This window comes from Ictidomys tridecemlineatus, chromosome 12 (genome assembly GCF_052094955.1).
Source record: "Ictidomys tridecemlineatus isolate mIctTri1 chromosome 12, mIctTri1.hap1, whole genome shotgun sequence".
NCBI lineage: Eukaryota > Metazoa > Chordata > Mammalia > Rodentia > Sciuridae > Ictidomys > Ictidomys tridecemlineatus.
In genome coordinates this window covers 12,469,455-12,492,679 of record NC_135488.1, presented here as the reverse complement: position 1 = coordinate 12,492,679, position 23,225 = coordinate 12,469,455, and the positions used below count along the sequence as shown (strand labels likewise).

Sequence of the window (23,225 nt, the reverse complement as noted above, 5' to 3'; positions counted from 1 at the left end):
TCTATTAGCATTACTCTAGTTTACAGTTTAGATTGATACCACGTTTAACTCTTCTGACTTAAAAATACTTGAACATACAAAGATGAGTGCCTGACTCTGATAGCCCCATGTATGTTCATGGTTAGTTGTTCTGAAAATGGAAAATGCATTTCAAAGAACATAGAAGCACTTTAAATCAAAGGTAGAGAAACCAGGTCATGTCTCAATCAGAAGAAGGTGGTCTGTTTCCATTTATGCTGCACTTGTGGTGTGTGCAGGGTGCAGGGAACCAACCTATTACTGGGACCAAATCTCACCAAAGCTCAGCTCCTTGCTTCACCTACCTGAATCCCAACAGCCTGAAGCTAAAGCAATGACATCAGCAGAGTTTCCTTTGATAAGGGGAGTGATCATCCCTGTGCTCTCTAGCGTGGTAACCCCTGACCACATGGGGCTACTGGAAAAATGAGGGACTATGCTTCAAATTGGAGTAAAATATGCATAATGTAGAATTTGCTATGTAAGCACATTTAAATCTGTGACATTAAAATCATTGACATTGTTGTGCCTCCATAATCAACATTAATTGCCAGAATTTTCAATGTTTTATATATATATATATATATATATATATATGTGTGTGTGTGTGTGTGTGTGTGTGTGTGTGTGTGTGTGTGTTTAGTTATTGTTGGATACAATACATTTATTATATTTATCAATTTTTATGTGGTGCTGAGGATCAAACCCAGCACCTTGAATGTGCTAGGCTAGCACTCTACCACTTAGCTACAACCCTAGCCCCAGAATTTCCCATCTTGTAAATGTAAAACTTTGTTTGGACTAAACAATGATTCTGAGAACCTCATTTAAGGAGAATCACATAATATTTGTCTTTGTGACTAGATTATTTTACTTAGTGTACTGTACTCAAGGTTCCTCCACTTTGCAGAATGTACTAGAGTTAATTAAGTCCAAATAATATTCCACTGTGTATACATACCACATTTTGTTTATCCATTCATTCATCACTGAAAGTTTGGGATTGTTTCATCTTTTGAATGTGCAGAAAACTGAACAGATATCTGTTTGTGTCCTGAGAAGTTTGTTTCTTAGTTCACTTACTTTTAATTACTTTAAATATAACTGGCAACATGTGTGGTGGCTACCATATTGGGCAGTGATATCAAGGGTTTGGGTGGTACACAGAGCCCTTCTGGTCACTGGAGTGACATCCCTCAGAGAGAGACAGGTAGGGATAACTTAGGTGTTCTACGCTTGAGTCTTGTTGCTCACTAAATTGGTTGACTGTGTTTCTAGTTGTAGTGAAATATTGAGAAAGAATGAAACCCACAGCCACTCTGAGCGGGTAAAAGTTGAACCTGGTGGTGCAGGGGTGGGGGAGACAGAAAAATGCACCTTTGTTTCTACTGTCATTCCAACTATGTTTCAGAAGCCACAATGCCCAATCTGTCCTGTTGGTATTGAATAAAATACCTGCAACTGCTCTATGATTAGGATCAATATCCAAGCCATTATGCTGGCAAGAGAGGTAGCAAATTAATTTATGTGGATTTTCAGATTCATTATTATAAGCAGATGACAGCACATGCACTACAATGCAGGCCAGAAAAGACTGATATTATTTTAAATTAAAATCTATAATGCTAATATTCATCAACAAGTGCTTGTGTAGGCTGAAGTGCATTAATTTCCTCAATGGTTTGCCGAGGTGCATGATGTTTGCACATGAGTAGGGCTAAAAGGAGGGCTTTTAACTGAGAATGGTTAACACTTATTCATACAGTTTGATAGAAGCTAACATGCAAATTTCCTTACTAGTAATTCCCTAATAGGAATTAATGAAACATTTTTAAACACAAATTCCAAGTTCAGAGGACCCAGAAAGAAATATGCCAAAAGAAGAGAAGCAGGGGCTGTGGCTGTGGCTCAGTGGTATTGCACTTGTCTCACATGTGTGAGGTACTGAATTTGAGTCTCAGCACCACATACAAATAAATAAAAAAAGGCCAACAACAATAAATAAATAAATAAATAAATAAATAAATAAATAAATAAATAAGAGAAGCAATGTCATGCTCCACTGCCTAACTTCATTAGATCTTTGTATGTATTTAAAATGGTACAGCCAGTCTGCTTTCAGTCAGATGTGAATGGAAAAGACCATGAAGTGTAACTCTCAGAAGTACAGCCCTGGGTTGAAAGAAAGTTTTTCATAAAACAATTTTGGAATTTTTGCATCAAACTGAATAATAGTAAAGAAAAGTGTTTTTTTTTTTTTGTTTCAAAATACAGAGATCAGACACTGTCTTGTAATTTCTCTATGAAAAGTGATATTTTATACTGTCAAAGCTTGCATTTTTTAATCATATGCACCTGAGTTTTTACTCAGAAAGTGATATGTAAATTCTATTTGCAAGCCTTCAAAAAGAGAAAACTTTAGTGATTGATTTATGGTTTGGATTTTCCAGTTATTTCCCCAATATTTTTAAAGAATTATGATCAAGTACATGGAAATATCATGGTAGATAGACTGCTCAGGTAAAGAAAATTTTCCTTTTTTCTTTTTTTACTTTGAAGATGACTTGACTGGTGTAAAGCATATTTACTTGAATTCATTTATATGAAAAAAATAGGTGTATCACCTCAATAGATAAAAACCTATATTTTGGCATACCAAGGTTTGAACTCAGGGGCATTCCACCACTGAGCCACAAACCCAGCCTTATTTTGTATTTTATTTAGATACAGAATCTAATTGAGTTGCTTAGCGCCTCACTTTTTCTGAGGTTGGCTTTGAACTCCTGATTTTCCTGACTCAGCCTCCTGAGCTGTTGGGATTACAGGCATGTACCACTGTGCCCTGCTAACATCTTTTTTTTTTTTTTTTAAACAGGAACTATCCTGGGTAATTGCAAATTTAGTTCACTCTTTTTTATTCATTCTTTCTTTATATACTGAAAAAAGAATCTTTAAAAAATAAACATGACATGTAATTTATTAACGGAGAAAACATGGAGATAGCAGAGTTAGAGAACTAAAGTGATTTCTGCCCTGAAAAGACTGCATCTCTTCTCTTCCCACAATGACAGATCAGAACAAAATTGTCCAAGTAAAGGCAAAGTTCATTGAGTGGTGCTTGTAAGATGAAATTTTTTTTTCTACATCCTAGTAGAAGGGCTAGTTATAAACACATTCATTACAAGGAAATAAGGTAATGTCTTAGTTATACAACAATCCAAATTTCAGCTATCCAGTTACCTAGAGCAGAGCCACAAACCCTCAAAGAAGTGATTCTGGCCTCAGAGGTTCAAAAACAACTTTGATGAAGCTCAACTCTAATTTTTCAGGTGAGAAAATAGGAGCCCAGAAATGTCAGTATGATTGAGCCACACCTTGATTAGCTCCAAGTGGGCATTGCAAAGGCTTCTGGGGGCACCAGAAACCATCCCTGTAGTGATGAAAGCCTTGTGTGAGAGGAGAAGAGAACACAGCTATGGGATTCAGAGAACATCCTGGACAGAGCTCCAAGGTGACTCCTTGATTCCCTCCTCCTTTGTGCTTACACGGTTCAGGCCTTGCCTTTGGGGTGCAATGTGGTGATCACAATGGGGTGCCACTTCTGCTGAATGATCATGTGCCACATCTGATGGACTTGGTGTATGATAATGATCTCAAAATTATATTTCCTACTGATGTTGCAAATACCTTAGTTTGGGTAAGCACAGTTTATTATGTTCACCTAACAATAAAATCACCTTACAGCGATCTCTCAGAACATGCCCTACTGCTAAGGGATGACTGACTTGTATTAGGGAACAGCCCTGGGTCTGGGGTAAGGTAGCCTGGGAGCCATTGCTAATGTGGCCACTTGTGAAGTACATTGTCTGGACTGGGTTTCTGATTTCTTTTTATAAAAAAAGGGGATGATAAGACCTATTTCTTAGGGTTTCTTTGATAGTAAATAAAGTGATGCATATAAAAATCTGTTGTGTACCCTGAGGTATTGTGAGATTTACACAGTTAGGCCATTCAACATCTCCTTGACTATAAAGTTCTTTGTGCACAGTGAACATTCAGTGAAAATCTTAAAAGTCTTTTGATTGAAAATCCTTTCTATTAAAGGACATAAACAAGCCACTAATTTTGATGTATATAGACAACATGAACATGAAGCCAGCATAGTCACAAGGCACATTGAAGGTCACCCCAGAAGCTTTCAGGCAGCACTAGACTTGTTTGTTTAGTTCTGCAAGATTTAGGTTCTTTCAGGTCTTTTCACATTTCTTACTTCGTGAAGCCCTGGGATCACTCCCAAATGCATGTGGTTCTTTTCTCATGTCGATTTGTATTTTTGCCTCTAGAAATTTGTCTGAAGGATTTCAGTGTCAAAGCAAGAAGGAGACCTGCTTACACAGCCTCAGACATGGGAACAAGGACCCAAACAAGCTCACATTGTGGATTCAAAGCTGCCAGGGCCTCAGACTCATGGGGATCTGCTTCTCTTCCTCTGGTGGCTCAGCTCCCCCCTTATGTCTCCCACCCATCTCCAACCATGATCAGTGGCTCAGCTCCCCAAGTCTCTTCTTCTACCTGTAGACTGTCTCTCTGAGCTCTATCTGGAATGCTCCTCAGTGAAGCTCTTGCCCCCATCTGTCACGTTAAATGAATAGGAGTCCTTTTCAGAGACTGTGGTCATGCTTTGAATTCCTGTATAACAAATAGCCACCAAATGTAGTTCAAAAACAAACTGGAAACTAAACTCAGTAGTATAAGGAAGCAGCCAAGTGTCAGCCAATCACACATAGCTGAGCTTCAGCCAATCACAAGCTGCCTATCACCATACCATGCATGACCAGGCAAGGCAAACTCCTGGGTCTCAACAGGGGAGCCCTGTCTGTACTCAACTTCCCAGCCTAATCTGGAAATGCCCACCATCTACAGAGCAGAGCTCTCCAGCCTTCTCCTGGTTCTGAGAACTGCCTGCTTAAGGAATATTCAGGAATATTATTTGTTCAAATAAACTGTTCAATTTAACTTCCACAACTTTCCTGTTAACCTCTTAACACACCTTCCTTTCAATGTGCCCTCTGAAGTCAATGATGACCTCCACATTGCTGTGAAATCCATGGGAAATTCTTGGCCTCATGTGATCAAAACCATGAATGGCATTTATTGGATAGTGTTAAGACCACAAAGGAGGGGTCAAGCCCCTGACCCCCTCTTAGTGAGAAACTAATGTAACTGCATTTTTAAAAATAAATAAATAACAGCAGCTTCTACTTCAAGGCCTGTCCTAAGGAAGAGGGCATGACCCTTGTCTTTGGAAAAACCCACAGAATACTCCTAAGCACATACCCACCCTGCTGAGTTGTTTGTCTGTAAATAACAGGAGAGGTCGGTGGCACCAGGTGTTACTGACTCAGGCTAGGTGAGGACCCATAGCAACCCCCTTAGCAACCTTCAATCAGCATGAGACAGGGAAAATACTTGAAATGCCAGATGACCCCCAAGTAGTTTATGGTGGTTGATAACATGTTGGGAAACCATTTAGTGTAGCACGTATATCCCTTGTGGCCTAAATTAATAAGTTCAAACAAATCCCCCTTTTGTATTAACCAATCACCCCTACCAACTTGTTCCCACCATTGAATGTGCTAATCAATGTTGAGTTTTTGTTTGACTTTCCCGTGGTATGAAATTTTTTGCTGTGTGATGTTGGGATGCATACAGTATCCCCCCAAAACCTATAAAATCTCACTGAACAAAGGGCTGGGACTCACTCCTGCATTGGGAATTGTTCTGAGTCCAGGCTTGAGCTTGCAATAAAGACTCTTGTGTGATTTTATTGGATTCAGCTCCTGGAGGTCTATTGGGGTTCCATGAATCTGGCATAACATTAGCAGTTTTAAGATCTCTTAGCTCATTCAAGAACTCAGAATGACACTCTTATCCTGCTTCTTTCCAACCCAAATGGCTGTGCAATCTTAGGTAAAAGGCAACTTCTTTGCTGTTTTTCTAACTTCCTAAGTCAGTTTGCCTTGGGGCTCAATTCTTGAGCTCCCTGTGTAGATCTTTCCCTGAGGCATTGTTCAGTCTCCTGACCTTGGATGCCAAGTCTAAAACAATAACTCCACCCCCAGATTCTTTTTCTAGCCCTGTTTTTCCTCTCAGTCTTTCTTTTATGGAGTATTTTACATCCTCCTATCATGACAGAAAATATTCAATAGGAAATATCACAATTGCCTTATTTTGTGGATGAGGAAACTGAGGTACAGAGAGTAAGAAAGCTGGGTGTGAAGTCAAGTGAGAGCCCCAGGTCTGTATTCTTAACTAATGTATCAATCCACCCAATATGGCCAGTGAATGTCTTAGGAGAGGTAGTGATTAATTCGTTTTAGTTGCTGGGAAGTGATTTTTCTCTCCGCTGCACCACCACCCATTTGTTGGCTTTGTCCATTCAGGAAATAATTAATCAATGTTTATGTGTGTTTTGTGGAGCTTGCATTTGGACTGCACTTTTTAGTCTCCAGAATGATCTTTCTTTTTCAGAGAAATTATTATAATTATTTTATTTTATTTTATTATTATTAATCTCTTTTTTTAGCTTCTCATTTTTAAAATTTATTTTTATTGACTTTCAAAAAAAATAAATGACAGCAAAATGCATTACAATTCTTATTATACAAATACAGCATAATTTTTCATATCTCTGGTTGTATATAAAGCATATTGACACCAATTCATGTCTTCATACATGTACTTTGGATAATGATGTCCATCACATTTCACCATCCTTGCTAACCCTTGCCCCTTCCCTTTCCCTCCCACCCCTCTGCCCTATCTAGAATTCATCTATTTCTAGGATGCATTTTTCCAACAGATTCTAGGGTAGGTAGGGCAGGAATTGTGAGTTTTTCTGTCATTTCCATTCTAGGAGGTGTCTGAACCAGCTTGGTATTCCTCGACCCTCTCAGGAGCTGCAGGTATCTAAGGAGAGGCCTGGGCACTCTACTTCTCTAGGAAGGCCTAACACTTCTCCGTTTCTCATCATGGTCCACCCCTCTGTCCTGTAAACCTTCACCAAAGACCCTCAGATCACCTCTTGTTTTGCATTCTCCATGCCCATCCCTGGACAACCAGAACTTTGAAAGGTCCTATTCCAGCTCATGGGCAGATCTCTTCCTGAGAAGCTGCCTCCATTAACCTCTCTCACTCTGATATGTGTCCTTTCTGCCTCAAAGAAACAAAATCTAACCTCAAATAATGCGCACACTCCCCCCTGAGAGCCAGAGTTGGGGCTAGAAGCTGGGTCTATTGAGAGTCCTTGGGGGCATTTCCAGAAAGGTCTCCTGGAGCAGGGTCCCTGATCTGTGACAATGTCAGATGTTGCTTTACCATGCAAGACATGGCTTGCAGCCTTCTCACTTAGGTAGCTGGATTATTATTCCACTTTTATTTTTAGAGCCAGAGTAGACATGATCAATGTAATTTCAATGCTCTGATCATAAAACCTCCATGTTAATATTTCCCTTTTAAATTGAGTATTTATGAGTCCTCTAAGAACCACCTGGATATTCTATCTTAAGGTCCCAAAGTCATTTAGCTATAAATTATTGAATATTCTCTTAGACTTTTTTCCTTGGTCTGGACTTGATTATTTCTAATAATCATAAATGCCCCTCTAACATTTCAGACATGCAGTGTTATAGTAATGCCATCAGCCAGAATTGAAGCAGGGTACGGAGTCACCCATGTGTCCCCAGCCCAGTGCTGAGAGGTGCAATGACCTTCACACCTTATATTGTACAGGAGAGAGGGTGAGGAGGATGCTGTGTGAGGGGTCCGAACTTATTGGATATTTCTGTCTTACCTTCTGGAAACATGTGCTGGCCTCTCACCGAACTCTGTGAGCAGTGCCTGGTGATATCTCTGAAGCCAGTTCCTTATAAACATATTTAAAAGTGGTATGTAGCATGGTGCCCAAAACAATGTGGGCTCATCCTTACCTTCAGAGGTCAGGTCAGTTGTATTTTGCCAGGCTGCAATGCAGCCGTCACTACAACCTGGTGTGGCTCAGACTCGCTCCTGTGCTGGAGCCAGGCCCAGGCTCTCATCTCTACTTCTCCTGACACCTCCTGACATGCCTGTCTTCACACAGCTCTTCTGGTAGACTGAGCAGCTGCAGATACTGGTGCTGAGTTTATCAGAAGGTGCAGGCTGCCAAAGCACAGTTACAGGGAGGCGAGAGGCAGGGCAACCTCTGACTGGGCTGTGACCTTTTCTGTTCTGAGCTCTATTCCAGAGCCAGTGACCTGACAGAGCAGTGGCCCAGGGAACCATCTTCTCCTCATGTGATCTCACAAACCAGAGATGCTTTTCCTCTACTCCCAACTCCCTTAAAAAAACCCTGACGTATTTCTGAGCTTAATTTTGCAAATGTTTGTGCCTGGTGCTTCGGCTGGCCTGGACCCAGCACTTGCAGCCCTTCACCGGGTACCTGTCCATGTGCTGTCTAGTCAAGCTGCAGCTTTTGAAGGTTGTTTCCCATCCCCTGGATTATTCCTGCTCCATCCAAAGAAACTCAAATAAATCATCAGCCAGGAGGAGATGGGAAGTCCATAATAAGAAAGCAGAAAAGAGTGAAAGAAAGTCTTGAAGCCTCACCCTGCCTCCAGAAAAAGAGGAGAAATTGGAAGATTTGAACTGCAAGTTAGATTTAGAAACTTTTGCCCTTCAGTTTCTTTTCAAACAAAATGTGATAATCTCCAAAAGACCTTTTATTGAAGTCATAATAACTAGGCTTTCTATAACTATGTCATGAATTAACAAAAGATTAAATTATTAATTTGCTTTTAAATCATCATTAGGTTTATTAATACTAAAATTACTCTGCTCATGAATACCTTTTAGATGGTTTGCTGTGACACTGTGAACTAAAGGGAAAAAAGTTATTTGCTAATGACTTTAGGTGACAATTCAATAGATACTCACTTTTTGTTTAAAAACAGATAAAATAAAACGAAGAAGATGTTCATGGGACTACACCAGCATTTTGGAAACCTGAAGACAGAGGTGAGTGCAACTGGCCCCATTCACCAACTCATGAGAAGTCTGTGGATTTCATATTAACCATCAATCCTGCTCTCTAGAAAATCTGTGCCACCAACAGACATGGCACAAGGAACCAAAGAATGAGAATCAAAGTTTCCTGAACAGCCCTCTGGGAGAAAATGCACAAATCACTCATTGCTTTTATTAAAAAAAATTATAGTAACTATACCAGGGATTGAACTCAGTGGTCACTCAACTACTGAGCCCCATCCCAGCCCTTTTTTGTATTTTATTTAGAGACAGGGTCTCACTCAGTTGCTTAGCATCTCACTTTTGCTGAGGCTGGCTTTGAACTCAGGATCCTTCTGCCTCAACCTCCTGATCTGATGGGATTACAGGAATATGTCACCATGCCCATAATCACTCATTGCTTTTAACCTTCTCTCAAGCCATCCAATGATTAACAAATATTTTTCTGCAGCAATGAGTTCCCAGGCACTGCAAAGCTGGCACATCAAAGGGCCAGGGGTTGCAATCTGCTCACCATCACTACTTATCACAAACTACCTAATCACCAACTTGAAATCCTGAGTCCCACCAGACACCCCTCAGCATCTTTCCCTCTTGGCATCCACACCCCACAGTCAGCACATTTGTTTCCAAAGGCCTCACCTTTCTCCAAAGCCACCAACATGGGCATCCAACTGCCTTGTGACTGCCAGCCTGTCCTCTTGCTCATCTGTCCTCTACCCTCTGCCCTGTACTCTTTGTACAAAGCATATCTGGTTGTGCTCTTCACTTGCTTGAAACTAACTTTAAATCAGGGCTCAGACATCTGCATCCTGAGAGCATCCTGTCTCACAGGGAGTCCCAGACCTGCAATGAGAACCTCTTGGTGAGCCTTCAGATATGTCCTTTCATAAACTCATTCTAAGGCCAATAAATGTGGATGTCAGGGGGTGAGCTCCAGGCACTAAGAACTTCCCAGGTGACTCCATGGACAGCCAAGATTCCACAGTTCTGTTCTCTGCTCAGATGACTGAAAAATGAGCATAGGTGTGGGAAAGTGCCTCTCCTCAGCATGGGGCCTTTGTTTTCCTCTTCCACCTCCATCCACTGCCACCAGAAATCCATGCACATCATTGAAACATTGATTACTAATTTTCCTATGTTTCAAAAGATATCTGATGCCAAAGATTCAATTGTCCATAACTCACATTGATAACACACTTACATTGTCCATACTGGCCTGCTTTTATTAAATTTTTAGTTATGTCTCCATAAACCTACCTTGAAAATTCAAGTGTAACAACTTTCATGGAAGTATACACTTTCCCCTGCCTCTTTTCCCCTTTAGGAGTCCTTATTCTCTCAATTTTTTTGAAGTTGTATTGCAGCTGTTAGTATTTCTAACATTATATGTGTATGTATATGTGTTCATGTGTGTGTACAAATGCATATAAATGTATAACATTTTAGTGATCCTTTAATTTAACAAAAATATTCCATTGAATGTATTGGCATTCTGTGTAGTCTGGGAAGAGATAAGAAGAGAGAGAATTGGAGAGAGATTAGTTTTGATGTGTTGTTTCATATTATGGGAGCAGACAATCTGAAATCCATGGCACTTGTCAGCAGGCTGGAAATTTAGGAAAAAGTAGATGCTGCAGTCTCAAGTCAATTCCATAAGTTAGCAGCTTGGAAACTCAGATGAGTCTTCTATTTTGCAGCCTTGAGAAGAATCCTTTCTGCTTTAGGAACCTCAGTTCTTACTCTTCAGGCTGTCAACTGATTAGATGAAGCCAACCTACACTATAAAGGGTGGCCTATGTTACTCAAAGTCAATGTTAATCACAGCTAAGAAGTATTTTTCCACATCTAGACTGATGCTTAACCAAACAACTGGGGACCATAACCTTGCCAGCTGGACACATAAAAATAGCCATCAAAGAGTGGTGGTCCTTAAACTTACCCACTGTGCTCACTGGTTTTGACTGGAGCCAGCCTGTGGATGTATCTGGTTGCCTTGCTCACTCTCTTGCTTTTGCACTTTTGAGAGGTCTCCAGGTTTTTGCTGCTCTGAACCTCATTTCTATGAGCTTTAGGCACAGGCCTCCCTTGTGTGAGACTGTCCCTGGTATATGTTCTGGGAATGTGGCTGCTGGTCACAGGGCATATGAGAGGTCAGTCCAGGGGTCACACCCAGCTCTCTTCCTAGAAGCAGCATCAGTTGCCACAGTGTCGATCACATGTGAGATGTCCTTGGTCTAGTCTCCTCGAAGGTGTCCAGGCACTTTATCATGGTCTCTTAGTTGTTGGCAATAAAACTTTCAGAAGCTATTTCATTATGAGGTCTGTATTTATTGCCATTGATAATGTTACATTCCTTTTCTGTGTTTGATAGTCATTTGTATTCCTTTGTAAAATTTCTGGTCATATATTTTGGTCATTTTAAACTAGATTAATTATATTTTCTTACCAATTTGTAGGTTATATTTACATATTTTTAATTTTCAAGTGTGTTAGTTATATTGAAACTCTATCAGTTATATTGAAAATATATTCTTAAATTTCTAAACATTTTTAGTTTAAGACATCTTTCTTCCCCCAGATAATCAAGCATTGATTACATTATTCTTAAATGCATTATTTATACATGTAAATGACAATGTGTCTCTTAGTTGCTTTGGGTATATGGAAAAGTTAATCCTTGTGAAAATATTATTAACAATCACACAAAATTGGGTACTACTTAAGTCAATGAACCATAAGTCAAACTTCAGCAATATGGTAAAAACCACTTATCTTTACATTCAAAGAAAAATGCATGAACTTCCTATAATAATATGGGCATATAATTTAAAAAACTCATACTCACTTAATCTTCACCATGTGGGATTAGACCCCAACTTCCTTAATTAGACTCTTACTGTACAAGAATTAAAACTAAGAATCAATAAATGGGATGGAATTAAACTAAAAAGTTTCTTTTCAGAAAAAAAAAAAACAATCTGTGAAGTGAACAGAGTGCCTACATCCTGGGAGCAAATCTTTACATCTCACATATCAGATAGTGCACTAATCTCTAGGGTACATAAAGAACTCAAAAAACTAAACACAGAAAAAACAAATAACCCAATCAACAAATGGGCTAAAAACCTGAACAGACACTTCTCAGAAGAGGATATACAGTCAATCAATAAATATAAGAAAAAATGCTCATCATCTCTAGCAATCAGAGAAATGCAAATCAAAACCACTCTAAGATATCATCTCACTCCAGTCAGAATGCCAACTATTATGAAGACAAACAATAATAAGTGTTGGTGAGGATGTGGGGAAAAAGGTACACTCATACATTGCTGGTGGGACTGCAAATTGGTGCAGCCAATATAGAAAACAGTATGGAGGTATGGAACCACCATTTGATCCAGCTCGGACTATATCCAAAGGACTTAAAAACAGCATACCACAGGGACACAGCCACATCAATGTTTATAGCACCACAATTCACAATAGCTAAAGGAGGGGAAGTCAGGGATGTGGGGATAGGAAAGATAGAAGAATGAAATAGAAGTGAGCGAACCTGATGTCCTTCAGTGGATGAATGGATAAAAAAATGTGGCATATATACACAATGGAATTATACTCAGCATTAAAAAAGAACAATTCTATGGCATTTGCATGTCAATGGATGGCGCTGGAGAAGATAATGCTAAGTGAAGTTAGTCAATACCCCCAAAACAAATACTGAATGTTTTCTCTGATATAAGAAAGTTGACTCATGGTGGGGTTGGAAAAAAGAGAATGGAAGAAATAGGGTAGAGGGGTGGGAGAGAAATGGAGGGGGCAGGGGATTAGCAACGATGGTGAAATGTAATTTATTAAGACTTGAATTGGGTGTCAACATACTTTATATACAAACACAAATACAAAAATTGTGGTATATATGTGTATTAAAAAAATAGCATTACCTTAGGTAGAGGGAAGTGAAAGGAGGGGAAGGCAGTGGATATGAGGATAAGAAAGATAGTAGAATGAAGCAGACATTATTACTTTATATATATGTGACTGTATGACCAATGTGATTCTAAAATATGTACACTCAGAAAAAGAGAAATTATATCCCATCTACGTATGATATATCAAAGTATATAGGTGCATTCTACTGTCATGTATAAGTAATTAAAACAAATTAAAAATTAAGAAAACGAGAGAATTGTGGCTTTGACCAATAGCGTTGCCCGCTGCATCTCCCAAAAGAGCAAGAGTGCATGGCTCTCGGAAAACTCCCTCTGCTTAGAAGCCTTGCTTACATTCAGTCTGGTCCTCACAACTAACCTATTACACTGTTACTAAGAAAGCCTAATGTTTGCATAGGAGTGGGTATGTCATGAGGAATAGAACATTCAGACATTTAGATTGTATATTGCTTCCATTCTGCATTCTTCTTGCACACTACCCTAGTGTGTAATTTTGCAATGAATTTCCTCTTGTATTTTACTGAACATTTTTTGTTGAGGGCCACAGCCCAGTCGGGATGACACATGGCATTTTGCTGGAAGGCAGTCGTTCAGAGGTGAATCCAGCGAGCCATTGAGATGATGATGGTTATGATAAGCTGTGTATTCAATTGTATACAGACCTTAACTGTCCGGCAAGAGGGCTGCTCTTGCTGCCTATGGCACCCTCTACTTTGGAGTTCCCATGGAGTTCTCACCATCTGAAAGAGTGGGGGCAGAGCCAGGTGGAGACCTGAGAGAGTTCCTGGGGAGTGTGCCTGGAGTGCTGGTGGAATTGGGGCAATAAAGTTTCTTGTTTGAAGATACAAGTGCGTTGTGGTGGCTTGGTGATTTGTGCCCAGCCAGACTGTGGCAATTTTTAAATTCTTCAAAAACTCTGTGATTCTAGAATGCTGAGTTGTTTTGTGAGCCTCTGTGTTGTCATGCAAAATGAAATGTCTAATTGATAGAAGGTTGCTGTTACATCAAAGTAATTAGGTACTTAATGTAATTTCTACGTCTGCATCTGCATTATACCATTTTAATCAGAACAACTTTATAATGACATTTGCTTAATTTATAATAATAGTAATAGCTTAATAGTTAATTGATAGGCCAGACCCACTCCAGGTTACTCTTTAGATTTCGTGGTGTTTTAGTCTTCAAAATACTTGGGTGGGGAAAGGATGTACTGGGGATTAAATTTAGGGGCACTCTACCATGGAGCCACATCCCCAGCCCTATTTTGTATTTTATTTCAGAGACACGCTCGCACTGAATTGTTTAGTGCCTGCTTTTGCTGTGGCTAGCTTTCAACTAATGATCCTCCTGTCTCTGCCTCCTGAGCTGCAGGCATTACGTGTGTGCACCACCTCACCTGGCTACCTTAAAAATTCTTTTAAAAATGACCTAGACTAAGAATGAAAAAATTCCCCACACAAAGACACTTCGCCAGGAGAATTCCAATTTTATTGCAAAAAGCTGTGTTCTTATAGAGAACTAAAGGGGCGATGGTAGGGCTTGGATAAATGGCAGGCCACCAGTTTATTGGCAAGTTCTTCCAGATATCAGCTCCAGAGCCCAGGAATTAGTTCTCATTGGGGCTAAGGTTCCCTGCCAGCGAGATTTGAAATTGGCGCTGGCGGGAGAATTCACAAGGGCGGGAACTTTTTGTGGCGCCACTGCAGAGAAGAAGAAGGTAGGAAGAATAAGTCCTTAGGCGCCATGTTGGGGTTTTTTTCTCTGGGGTACGACTGCCATTTATACTTTTCCCAACATTCCTCCCTTTTTGTTTTCTTAGGAATTGGGGCGTTGTTGGTCAGATCCGGCTGCTTCCTGCTGTGTGGGGGCTCCGTGGGGCCTAGAAAGGGAAGTGGAGGAATGTTCGGGGGGCAGGTCTGGGGATATCATGGCAGCCAGAAATAAAACCCAATGGCTATAGACAGTTACTTCTGTAGGGGTGAAGTCTATGAAAGTTCCCTGAATCCACAAGTCGTCCATGGCATCAAACCAGTCCTGGATGGAGGAGATTGTTGGTATCAGCCATGAGATAGATGGTCTTAAACCTTCAACTTTAGCTCTCATTCTTTTCTGAGTTTGGATTGGGTTTGGGTCAACTATGGTTCAGAAAGATATTAGGTTAGTCTTTTCTGATTGTGTTCCAATCCATATATCAAGAACATACTAAAATTGAGATGGCTCTCCCTGGCTGCCCTCCTAACCCGGTTGACATTTTAAGATTTTTGTTTTTCCAGTTGCAGTTTCCTCTTTGCACTCTGTCTGCACAGTTGATGTTGAAAGTGCTACAAGATCATTTCTCAAAACCTCAAAGCCCTTTACATGCTTCAGATTTCTTTGTTCATTTTTAAACACGTTTATTTCTTTATTTTTTGTAATCCTGGGGATCAATTGCGGGGGTCTCACACATGGTAGGTAAGTGCTCTACCACTGAACTAGGTTCCCAGTCACTCTTCATTTTCCAGCCCAGATAACTAAGTACTCAAAACTTTTGAGGTGGTATGGTAGTTTTGTGCTAGGGAGAACACCATCCTGAGAGTCACCCACTCTTCAGGGCCCTGGATTCCTTGCTTGGAGCTGTGTAACTCTGGGTGGGTTGTTGAACCTCTCTGGTGAAGATAGCATGGCCTACCCCACAGAATATGAGAAGCAAATGATATACAATTTGGAAGGCTAATTTGTAAGTTGTCAGTTAATATGAAAAGGTATTAAATGTATCTTAATTTTGTACTTAGATGGCACCTGAATTTTCATCCCATATTTTCCACTTCCCATTTTCACAGTAAATTTAAAAGATATCTCTTACATACTCAGTATTGGATGGCGAATATGTATATAATCTGAAAACTTTATGTATATTTGGTTTAGTTATTCTCCAGTGTCTTGTTGTACGAAAACACATAAGACGTGATTTCATTAAATTAGTGATTTAAAGTCACCTGGGAGTTTTATACCAGGGCTTCTCATGGTCACTCTATACTTATAGGATGTCACCATCCTAGTGAAACTGGTTTGACCCTGTCATCGGGGAGCATTTCAGGTGTTACTGTGGTCCCCTACAGAAGGGCTTTAAGTCTTCACAGAATAGATCAGTTATATAAGGATTTGAAGGATAAGACTATGGAGGAAGTCGGTGAGACTTAAATGATTTAACTTTGAAGCACTAAGCATAGGAGGGGATTTAATAACAAAGTTATTAAAAGCAAGAATAACTTTGTGGAAGGAGTGATGGAAATCTGAAATCTGGTTTCTAACCCTTTTTCTGCCATACCATAGCAGGAGAATTTGGGGTACATTTTTTATTTTTGTCACAGGTTCAGAGTTTTCATCCATTAAAAAAAAAGATATTTGTACTAGAAGATCCATAAGGACCTTCCTAACCCTAACCTCTCAGTTTCTGCCCTTCAGTATATGCTCTCTATTTGTTGGAGATAGAAATAGTAACCTGAAAGGAAAGAAACAGTCTTGATTTCCTATATTCCAACTTCCAGTTAAGGTGATAAGGGAACAGAAAGAAGTGCCCCCTGCAGCATGTTAGAATCATTCAGAACAAAACCTACAGTGACTAATGCACAAAGCTCACTGTCTTGTCACTCTTTAAAGGTGACTGAAGTTATTGTAAGGGTGTGTGCAGGGCTGGGGCTGCAACCCAGTTGCAGAGTGCTTGCCTAGCATATGTGAGGCACTGGGTTTGATCCTTAGCACTACATTAAAAAAATAAATAAAATAAAATAACGGCATTTTGCTCATCTACAACTACAAATTTTTTTAAAAAAAAAAAGGAAAAAAAAACAAACAAAAAAAACGAAAGAAAGGGTATGTACGTGTGCATGTTCACATATGTTATACACACAGTTCTGACCGCCCCCCCCCTTTCAATTTCCTTTATTGAATGCCACCATAGGGCCAATCTCTTATATTTAAGAAAAAATAATAAATGTCATAAATGACACATTGGACATAATAAAGAGCACTTTTCTCATATCTAATAAGTGTAAGTGGCTGCTGTATTTAAGAAAAAAACCCAAACAAACCAGACAATGAATTTCTACAATTCATTTCAAATTTATTTGTGTCTTTGTCTAGAATCTTTTCAATACATATCTAAAATGTACTTTAGGAAATTATGGAATAATGACACTTTGCTTTATATGCTAGAAAAATTTTGGAGCAGGGATCTCCAGACAGAAGAGGTGTTCATGCCTGCAGCTATAACAAAGGGTCTTCAGATTGGTGAGGTATAGGAGGAGGCCCTCTTGATAGTCAAGACAATGCCACATGATGGTCAAGAACTCAGATACCTCCAGCTCAAATCCTAGTTGTATCCAATACTTGGTAGATGTATGTATGAGAATTCTTAGATGTATCATGAGCTTTAGATTCCTGTTGTCAGTAACAGGTAATAAGACCTAATTTACTTCCTGCTTCGGACTATCCCTTATCACAAAGAGCTTCTAGATACTTTCCCTATGACTTTCTTGAGAGGTAATGAAGTCATTTGGGCTTTTTGCCCAGTACTGTCTATGCTAGGAAAAGCTTGAATCTGACCACAGATTCCAACAGCACTGTTTCTAAGTTATTGGGGGATACTTCTCCCTGGCTCAAGCGTGTTGGTGTAAGTAGTGAAACCACTTCGAGGCAACTGGTATTTTGCAGCTTAAGCATTTCTAAAACAGATCTGTTAGCTCTTTCTAGCTAAATCTTAGGAACTTAAACCTCCAGATAAAAATTTCAAAGGAAGGTAGCTTTTCTCCCCCTACTTGAAAAATAACTGAATCTCAGCTTTCTTTTATTGCAAGTGCTATTTCTGCATTATTCATAGCTACCAAAGGAGAAAAGGAGAGAAATGGGAAGCAGCTGGCAGGTGCTGATCCCATAGTCAGAGTGCTGGGCCTCCTCCTCCCACGCTACACAGCAATCTGCTGGCACCATTCACATACTATGAATCATGGTTCCCTGTGTGCATGCTTACTTGGGAGCAGGTTTCTTTCCCCTGAAAGAATGGAAGTTCCTTTGAGGCTGGGAGTACATCTGACCATGATACATGACTCTCCTTAGTGTCCTCCCAGAATCCCATATTTGTCTTAAGTTTAAAGGATACATAGCAATCTGGTCTTCATCATTCTCTTCTATTTTTTAGGTCTTTTCTCCTCCTGTGCAGATCCTGAGCAGGCCATTTGCCTGGTTCTCTACAGCACCTCTTTACCTACTCAGCAAAACTTTGATCCTGGATCAATGATGCAACCACTTTTATCCCCAAATGAAGGTTCTGGGCAATAACCTTCATTTTCAGAGAAAATGCCCAAATTGTACAAACTGTACAAACTCTGCCTCAGCAACCCCAATTCTCAAACCTTATGATCTTAGAACTTCTTATTACTAAAAAATTACTGAGGATCAGTTTCATTTTACCACCCCCCCCCCCGCTTTTTTAAAAAAGATATCATCTTGCTATGTTGCCCAGTCTGGCTTTAAGCTCTCAGTCGTCCTGCTTCAGCCTCCTGATTAGCTGGGAATTCAGGGGTGCACCACTGCACCTGTCCTCAGAATCAATTTTAAAAGCACTTAACTTAGCTCACAGCTCAAGTAACTATACCAGCACTTTTCCTTGTGAAACCATTCCATATGCAGCACAGAGCTCAGAGAGACGTATTGAGGATGGTGTCTAAAAGAGTGAGCACTCTTTACTGTTTCACATCCTCTGTGCAACTGGTGTTGACTTTTGCTGTGAGAAAATTATATGTGTGGAGCCTGAGGCCTACCCTGGTGCCATGGTCTTGCCCTGGGCTGAGTTGCTATAGTCCTGCTCACTGCTGCTTTGGTACCATGAATGTAGATAGCATGGCAGAGCAGCAGTGTAAAGATGGCTTGGTGCAACTGTGAAAACAGTTTTAACTTCATGAACACCCGGAAAGGATCCTGGAGACTTCAGGTCTAAGTGGCAAATATCAAGAACAATTATGTTGTGGGTCTGGGCTGTGGCTCAGGGGTAGAGCACTTGCCTAGCATGTACAAGGCACTGGGTTTGATCCTTAGTACCACATATAAATAAATAAAATAAAGGTATTGTAACCATCTACAATTAAACAAACAAACAAACAATTATGTTATAAAAATTCAAGATTTTCCATTTCACTGAGGCGTTAAGAACTCCAAGAAAGTCCTGATCAACTCCTTCCTCTATTCTAACAGTGGGTTCATCTTGTATGGCTTAAATCATGGCCTTCCTTCCTATCAAGTGACCCTCACTACTCTCAACAGATGTTTCCGAGGAAAAACTGAGAACCCCAGAGGTAATATTCCTGGACTTCCCCTATCCTCACTGACAATGCCAGGAGGAGAATTTTTTCCTATTCCAAACCAATTCTCTCCTATGTGCGGCCTGCCCCAGCCGAACCAAACTCACACAGGGTGAGTGTCTCCCTGATCATCCTCTCCCACCTATAAGGGTTAAGGAAAACCAGATTAATTTAGGGAAAGTGGTGAAGAGGGACTAGACCTTGCCTAAATAAACCTGTACTCCCCTCCCCCTCACACTCCCATTTGGAACAGTAACCTGAACCAGGGCTTTCTGGGAAGCCACTTTATGCAGCAGCAATAAGAAAAGTAGTGGCAACAAATCTGGCATCATCACCAGGAAGCCTGTGGCTGGCCTTTGGCTGTGGGAGCCTGAGGAGCCTAGAATAGCAAGCCCTTCCGGTCTAACTCCCCTTATCCCAGCTGAGGCCAGGCCAGCTCAGGTATATAGAAAGTCTTGGGGCACAGCCTGTTCCCAAAGAACCAAGGCCCCTCCTCACCTGAACTGGAGGCCTGGGTTCTGGTCTCAGCTCTGCCTCTCCTAAGCTCAGCACGCTGGAGGCTCTGTCCCTCTCTCTAAAATGCATAGATGCCAACTCACAGAGATATTGGCAGGATTTAAGTGGGTGACATGGAAAGGAAGCATCTAACATAAACGAAAAAAAAAAAAAAAAGAAAATCCCAGTTTTCTTCTCTTAGTCTTGCCTCACCCCAGAAGAAGGCAATTCTAGTTCTCCAGGGCTATGGCCCTGTGGAGGAGTGGAGGGCAGCTGAAGATGGGGTGGCCTGTGCAAACCAAAGAAGGGATGAAGAGTTGTGGGCACCCCACTCCCTGGGGGGATGCAGCAAAGCAAGGCAGCTGGGATTGGGTCCAAGTAGTAAGTCAAGTGTGTGCAATCTCCTGATGGAGCGTGCAGGAGAGAGGGTGGGAGTGTGTAATTCCCCAGAGGGCCCTGGAGGGAGTTGGGAGGGAGGTGAGAACAGACTGGGTGGTAAGCTAGTCCTGTTGGGCTCTGCTCAGCCCCTACCCACCACCACCACCACGCGCCCCTTGCAGACACGAGAAGGGGAGACCGGGACTCCTGACACTTACCCTGGCCGCCCGGGAGGAGTAGGGATCCTCAAAGAGTGCCCACATGCGTGGTTGCCAGCAGCCCCCCGAACCGGCGCCAGGACCTCCGCCTCCCTCGTGCGGCCCCAGGCGCTGCAGGGCTAGCTCCCGCTCATCATCGCCGACCTCGTCGCTGGGCCCCGCACCACCGCCACCCCCGTCTGGGCTTTCGAAGATGTCGAGCGCCTCCTCAGCATCGCGATGCTGGCGGTAGGTCATCCAGCAGCAGGGCTCCACATCGGTCTCGTCGATGCCCCAAAAGGTGAGCTCCTCCTCAAAGAGCGGCCCGCACACGTCGGCGGGGCAGTGCAGCTTGCCAGTGCGGTAGTAGTTGAGCACGTAGGCGAAAACGCCCGGGTGCCGATCGAAGAAGAATTCACATCCTCCTCCGCCGCCGCTGCTGCCGCTGCTGCCCGCACCGCCGCCATCGGACTCCGGCGGGCCCCCGCCGTCGGGATCAGCCAGCCAGGCGAGGCGGGTGCCCGGCAGAGTGCGCAGGGTGCTGCGGTAGGTCTCATGTCGCGTGCCGCCCACGTTGATGATGATCTTCTCCGACGCCTCGCCCTTGGCCATCTCCTCCTTCAGACATGTTTTGGACGGAGGCTTGTTCCCCGACTTGCGCCCGCGGTAGGAGGAGACACACACCGAGCTGATCATAAGAAGCGCTGCGGGGCTCCGGCTTGGGGCGGCCGCTGCCCTCCAAACACCCTTCCAGAGGAGGCAGCGTCAGACGGGGGAGGGGGAGGAGACGAGGAGGAGGCAAGAGGCGGCGGCCCCCTCTGCGGCTTGGCCCTGCCCCTGTCTTCCCCCCGGGCGCGTAGCGGGAGGAGTTGGGTTTCTCGGGCGCACAGGTGGTTGGGGTTTGGGTAGGCAACGCTGGGGCGGGAGGCAGGAGGTGCAGAGAGGACTCGGCAAGGGGCCCGGGGAGGTAGCGGCAAGCTGGCGAGGACGGGACACACAGACTCCCGCTCCGGGCCGGGGACACGCCCCCCCTCACCCGACAAAAGACCGAGAAGTGCTCAGTCCCGGCACACTGAGAGGGTCCGGGGCACGCGCGCGCTCACACTCACAAGGGCCACCCTCCGGCTCCCAGACCGCGCGGGAGCCCGGGAGCGGCCGGTTTCTCCGCGGCGCCGGCGGCGGCGGCAGCGCAGCAGCAACAAGTCCTCCGAGCGGCTGCCGGGGCCGGGCCGACGATTTCAGGGCAGCCGGAGCTCGGCGGGCCCGGGCTGCGCGAGGTCAACACGAGGCGGCGGCGGCGGCATGTGGCCTCTTCCCCCCATTCATAAATCCAGCGCTGGGCAAGGATGGCGGGAGGGGCTGAGCGCAGCGGAGCGGACCAGCGGGTGGGGGCTGCGCAGGGCGAGGCGACTGTAAGAAAACAAGCGCGCCCGCAGGAGCGAGCCTCGGGTCCTGCATCCACGGCTGGGAGCTGCGCTGGGCTAGGCGCCGCGCTGCGGGGGCCGCGCCGCGGAGGGGGGCCTCAGACGGGGCGTCCTGCGTGGCGCCAAGCCTGGGGGGCGGGGCCGCTCCGGGTAGCGGGGTTCTAGGTGCCGGCGAAAGAGTCTCCCCGGCGGCGGCCGAGAGGCCAAGGACACCTGCAGGCTTCTGGGGCCGCGCCGAGCGGGAGCCTCAGCGCAGCGCCCCGGCGCCGGGCTCCTGCGATCTGGCGGCGCCTGGAGCCGCGCCATCTACACGTCTGCCCATCTCCGGGCGGGGCGCTGGCCTTGGCTCGCGGCAGGGGGCGGGCGCTAGGTGGCCTCGGGAAGGGGGCGCCTGGGCACCGGTAGACCAGGACTCAGGGGGCTCTGCGTCTCCCTCCGGCGATGACAGCGGACTCCGCGCTTCAGTGGCGCCTTTTCCTCCGGGTCCCGCCTGGCCTGGGCGCGCCCTCCGCCGGGAGGGGTGGGCGGGGCGGGGCGCAGGGCGGACCCGGCTAGCTGCAGGGCCCCGGCGGCCGAGCTCAGCCTTCCTCTGCGCGGCGGAGCCCAGCCGAGGCGCGTAACCCCTTCGCCGCCAGTGCCCAGCCTTGCGCGCCGCCCCTGCGCGCCTCCGCCACCATCCCCTCCCTCCGCAGACCCGGGCCCGCTCCCGGCCTCCCCCGAGCTAGCAGCTCCTCCCACTGCAGCCCGGGTGACACCCAAGCGCCCTCCACCCCCTAACCTCTAACCTCTGCCCACCTCTTATTGCAGAGCCTGTCTCCCGCCTCCGCGCAATGCTGGTGGCAATGATGCCGTTTCACTGCGGCTAACTGAAGACTGGGATGAGAGTGAAGATACGGTGTCTTGAGGAGGAGACTGCTCCAAACACCGTATTTGGGGCCTCCTGACCACCGTGCCCCTATCCTGTGCTTTGTAGGCCTGTAGTCTTGATGCTTGTGGCCACTGTCCCAGTCACCACAGCCTCTGCCATGGAATGGGGAACAGAGCGGCTTGGGCAAAGAAGCAGCGTCTGGTCTGAGAGGAAGGAAATTGTAACCCTGGTATTGCCCATGAAGAAATATGTTGTATGAGTGTGAGGTGGTGGCCCTGACCCATCTTTAGGTTAAATGGTTTACAGTTCCCTAGAGAGCACATAGAAAGTGGCTTGTGACTGTGTCCTGGTCCTATGATTGTTTCACTTCTTGTAGTTTGGCTTGTCCTGTGGTTCTGTCTCCTTGCCCCTCCCTGACCTGAGCTCCTCCAGGCCACACTGTGCTTTTTCATCTTGATAGCACCAACAGTGCCTGCCTTTCAGAACCTGTTTGT

At 43.9% G+C, this 23,225-nt stretch overlaps 1 protein-coding gene across 8 annotated transcripts in view; it reads right to left on the bottom strand.

Moving 5' to 3' along the window:
* LOC144369040 (voltage-gated potassium channel KCNC4-like) overlaps positions 1-22,414 on the bottom strand; it is a 30,513-nt gene extending 8,099 nt beyond the window's left edge. For 2 of the 8 annotated variants that reach the window (XM_078028111.1, XM_078028110.1), the window contains exon 1: positions 20,461-22,413. In XM_078028111.1, the coding sequence (XP_077884237.1) occupies positions 20,461-21,135 (675 nt within the window). In that variant the 5' untranslated portion in view covers positions 21,136-22,413. Of the gene's footprint in view, positions 1-14,500; positions 15,170-15,320; positions 20,154-20,460 lie in introns of those variants that run through there. The other 6 variants (XR_013428469.1, XM_078028106.1, XM_078028108.1 and 3 more) reach the window with 6 other exon arrangements.
* Between the last annotated feature and the right edge of the window lie 811 nt (positions 22,415-23,225).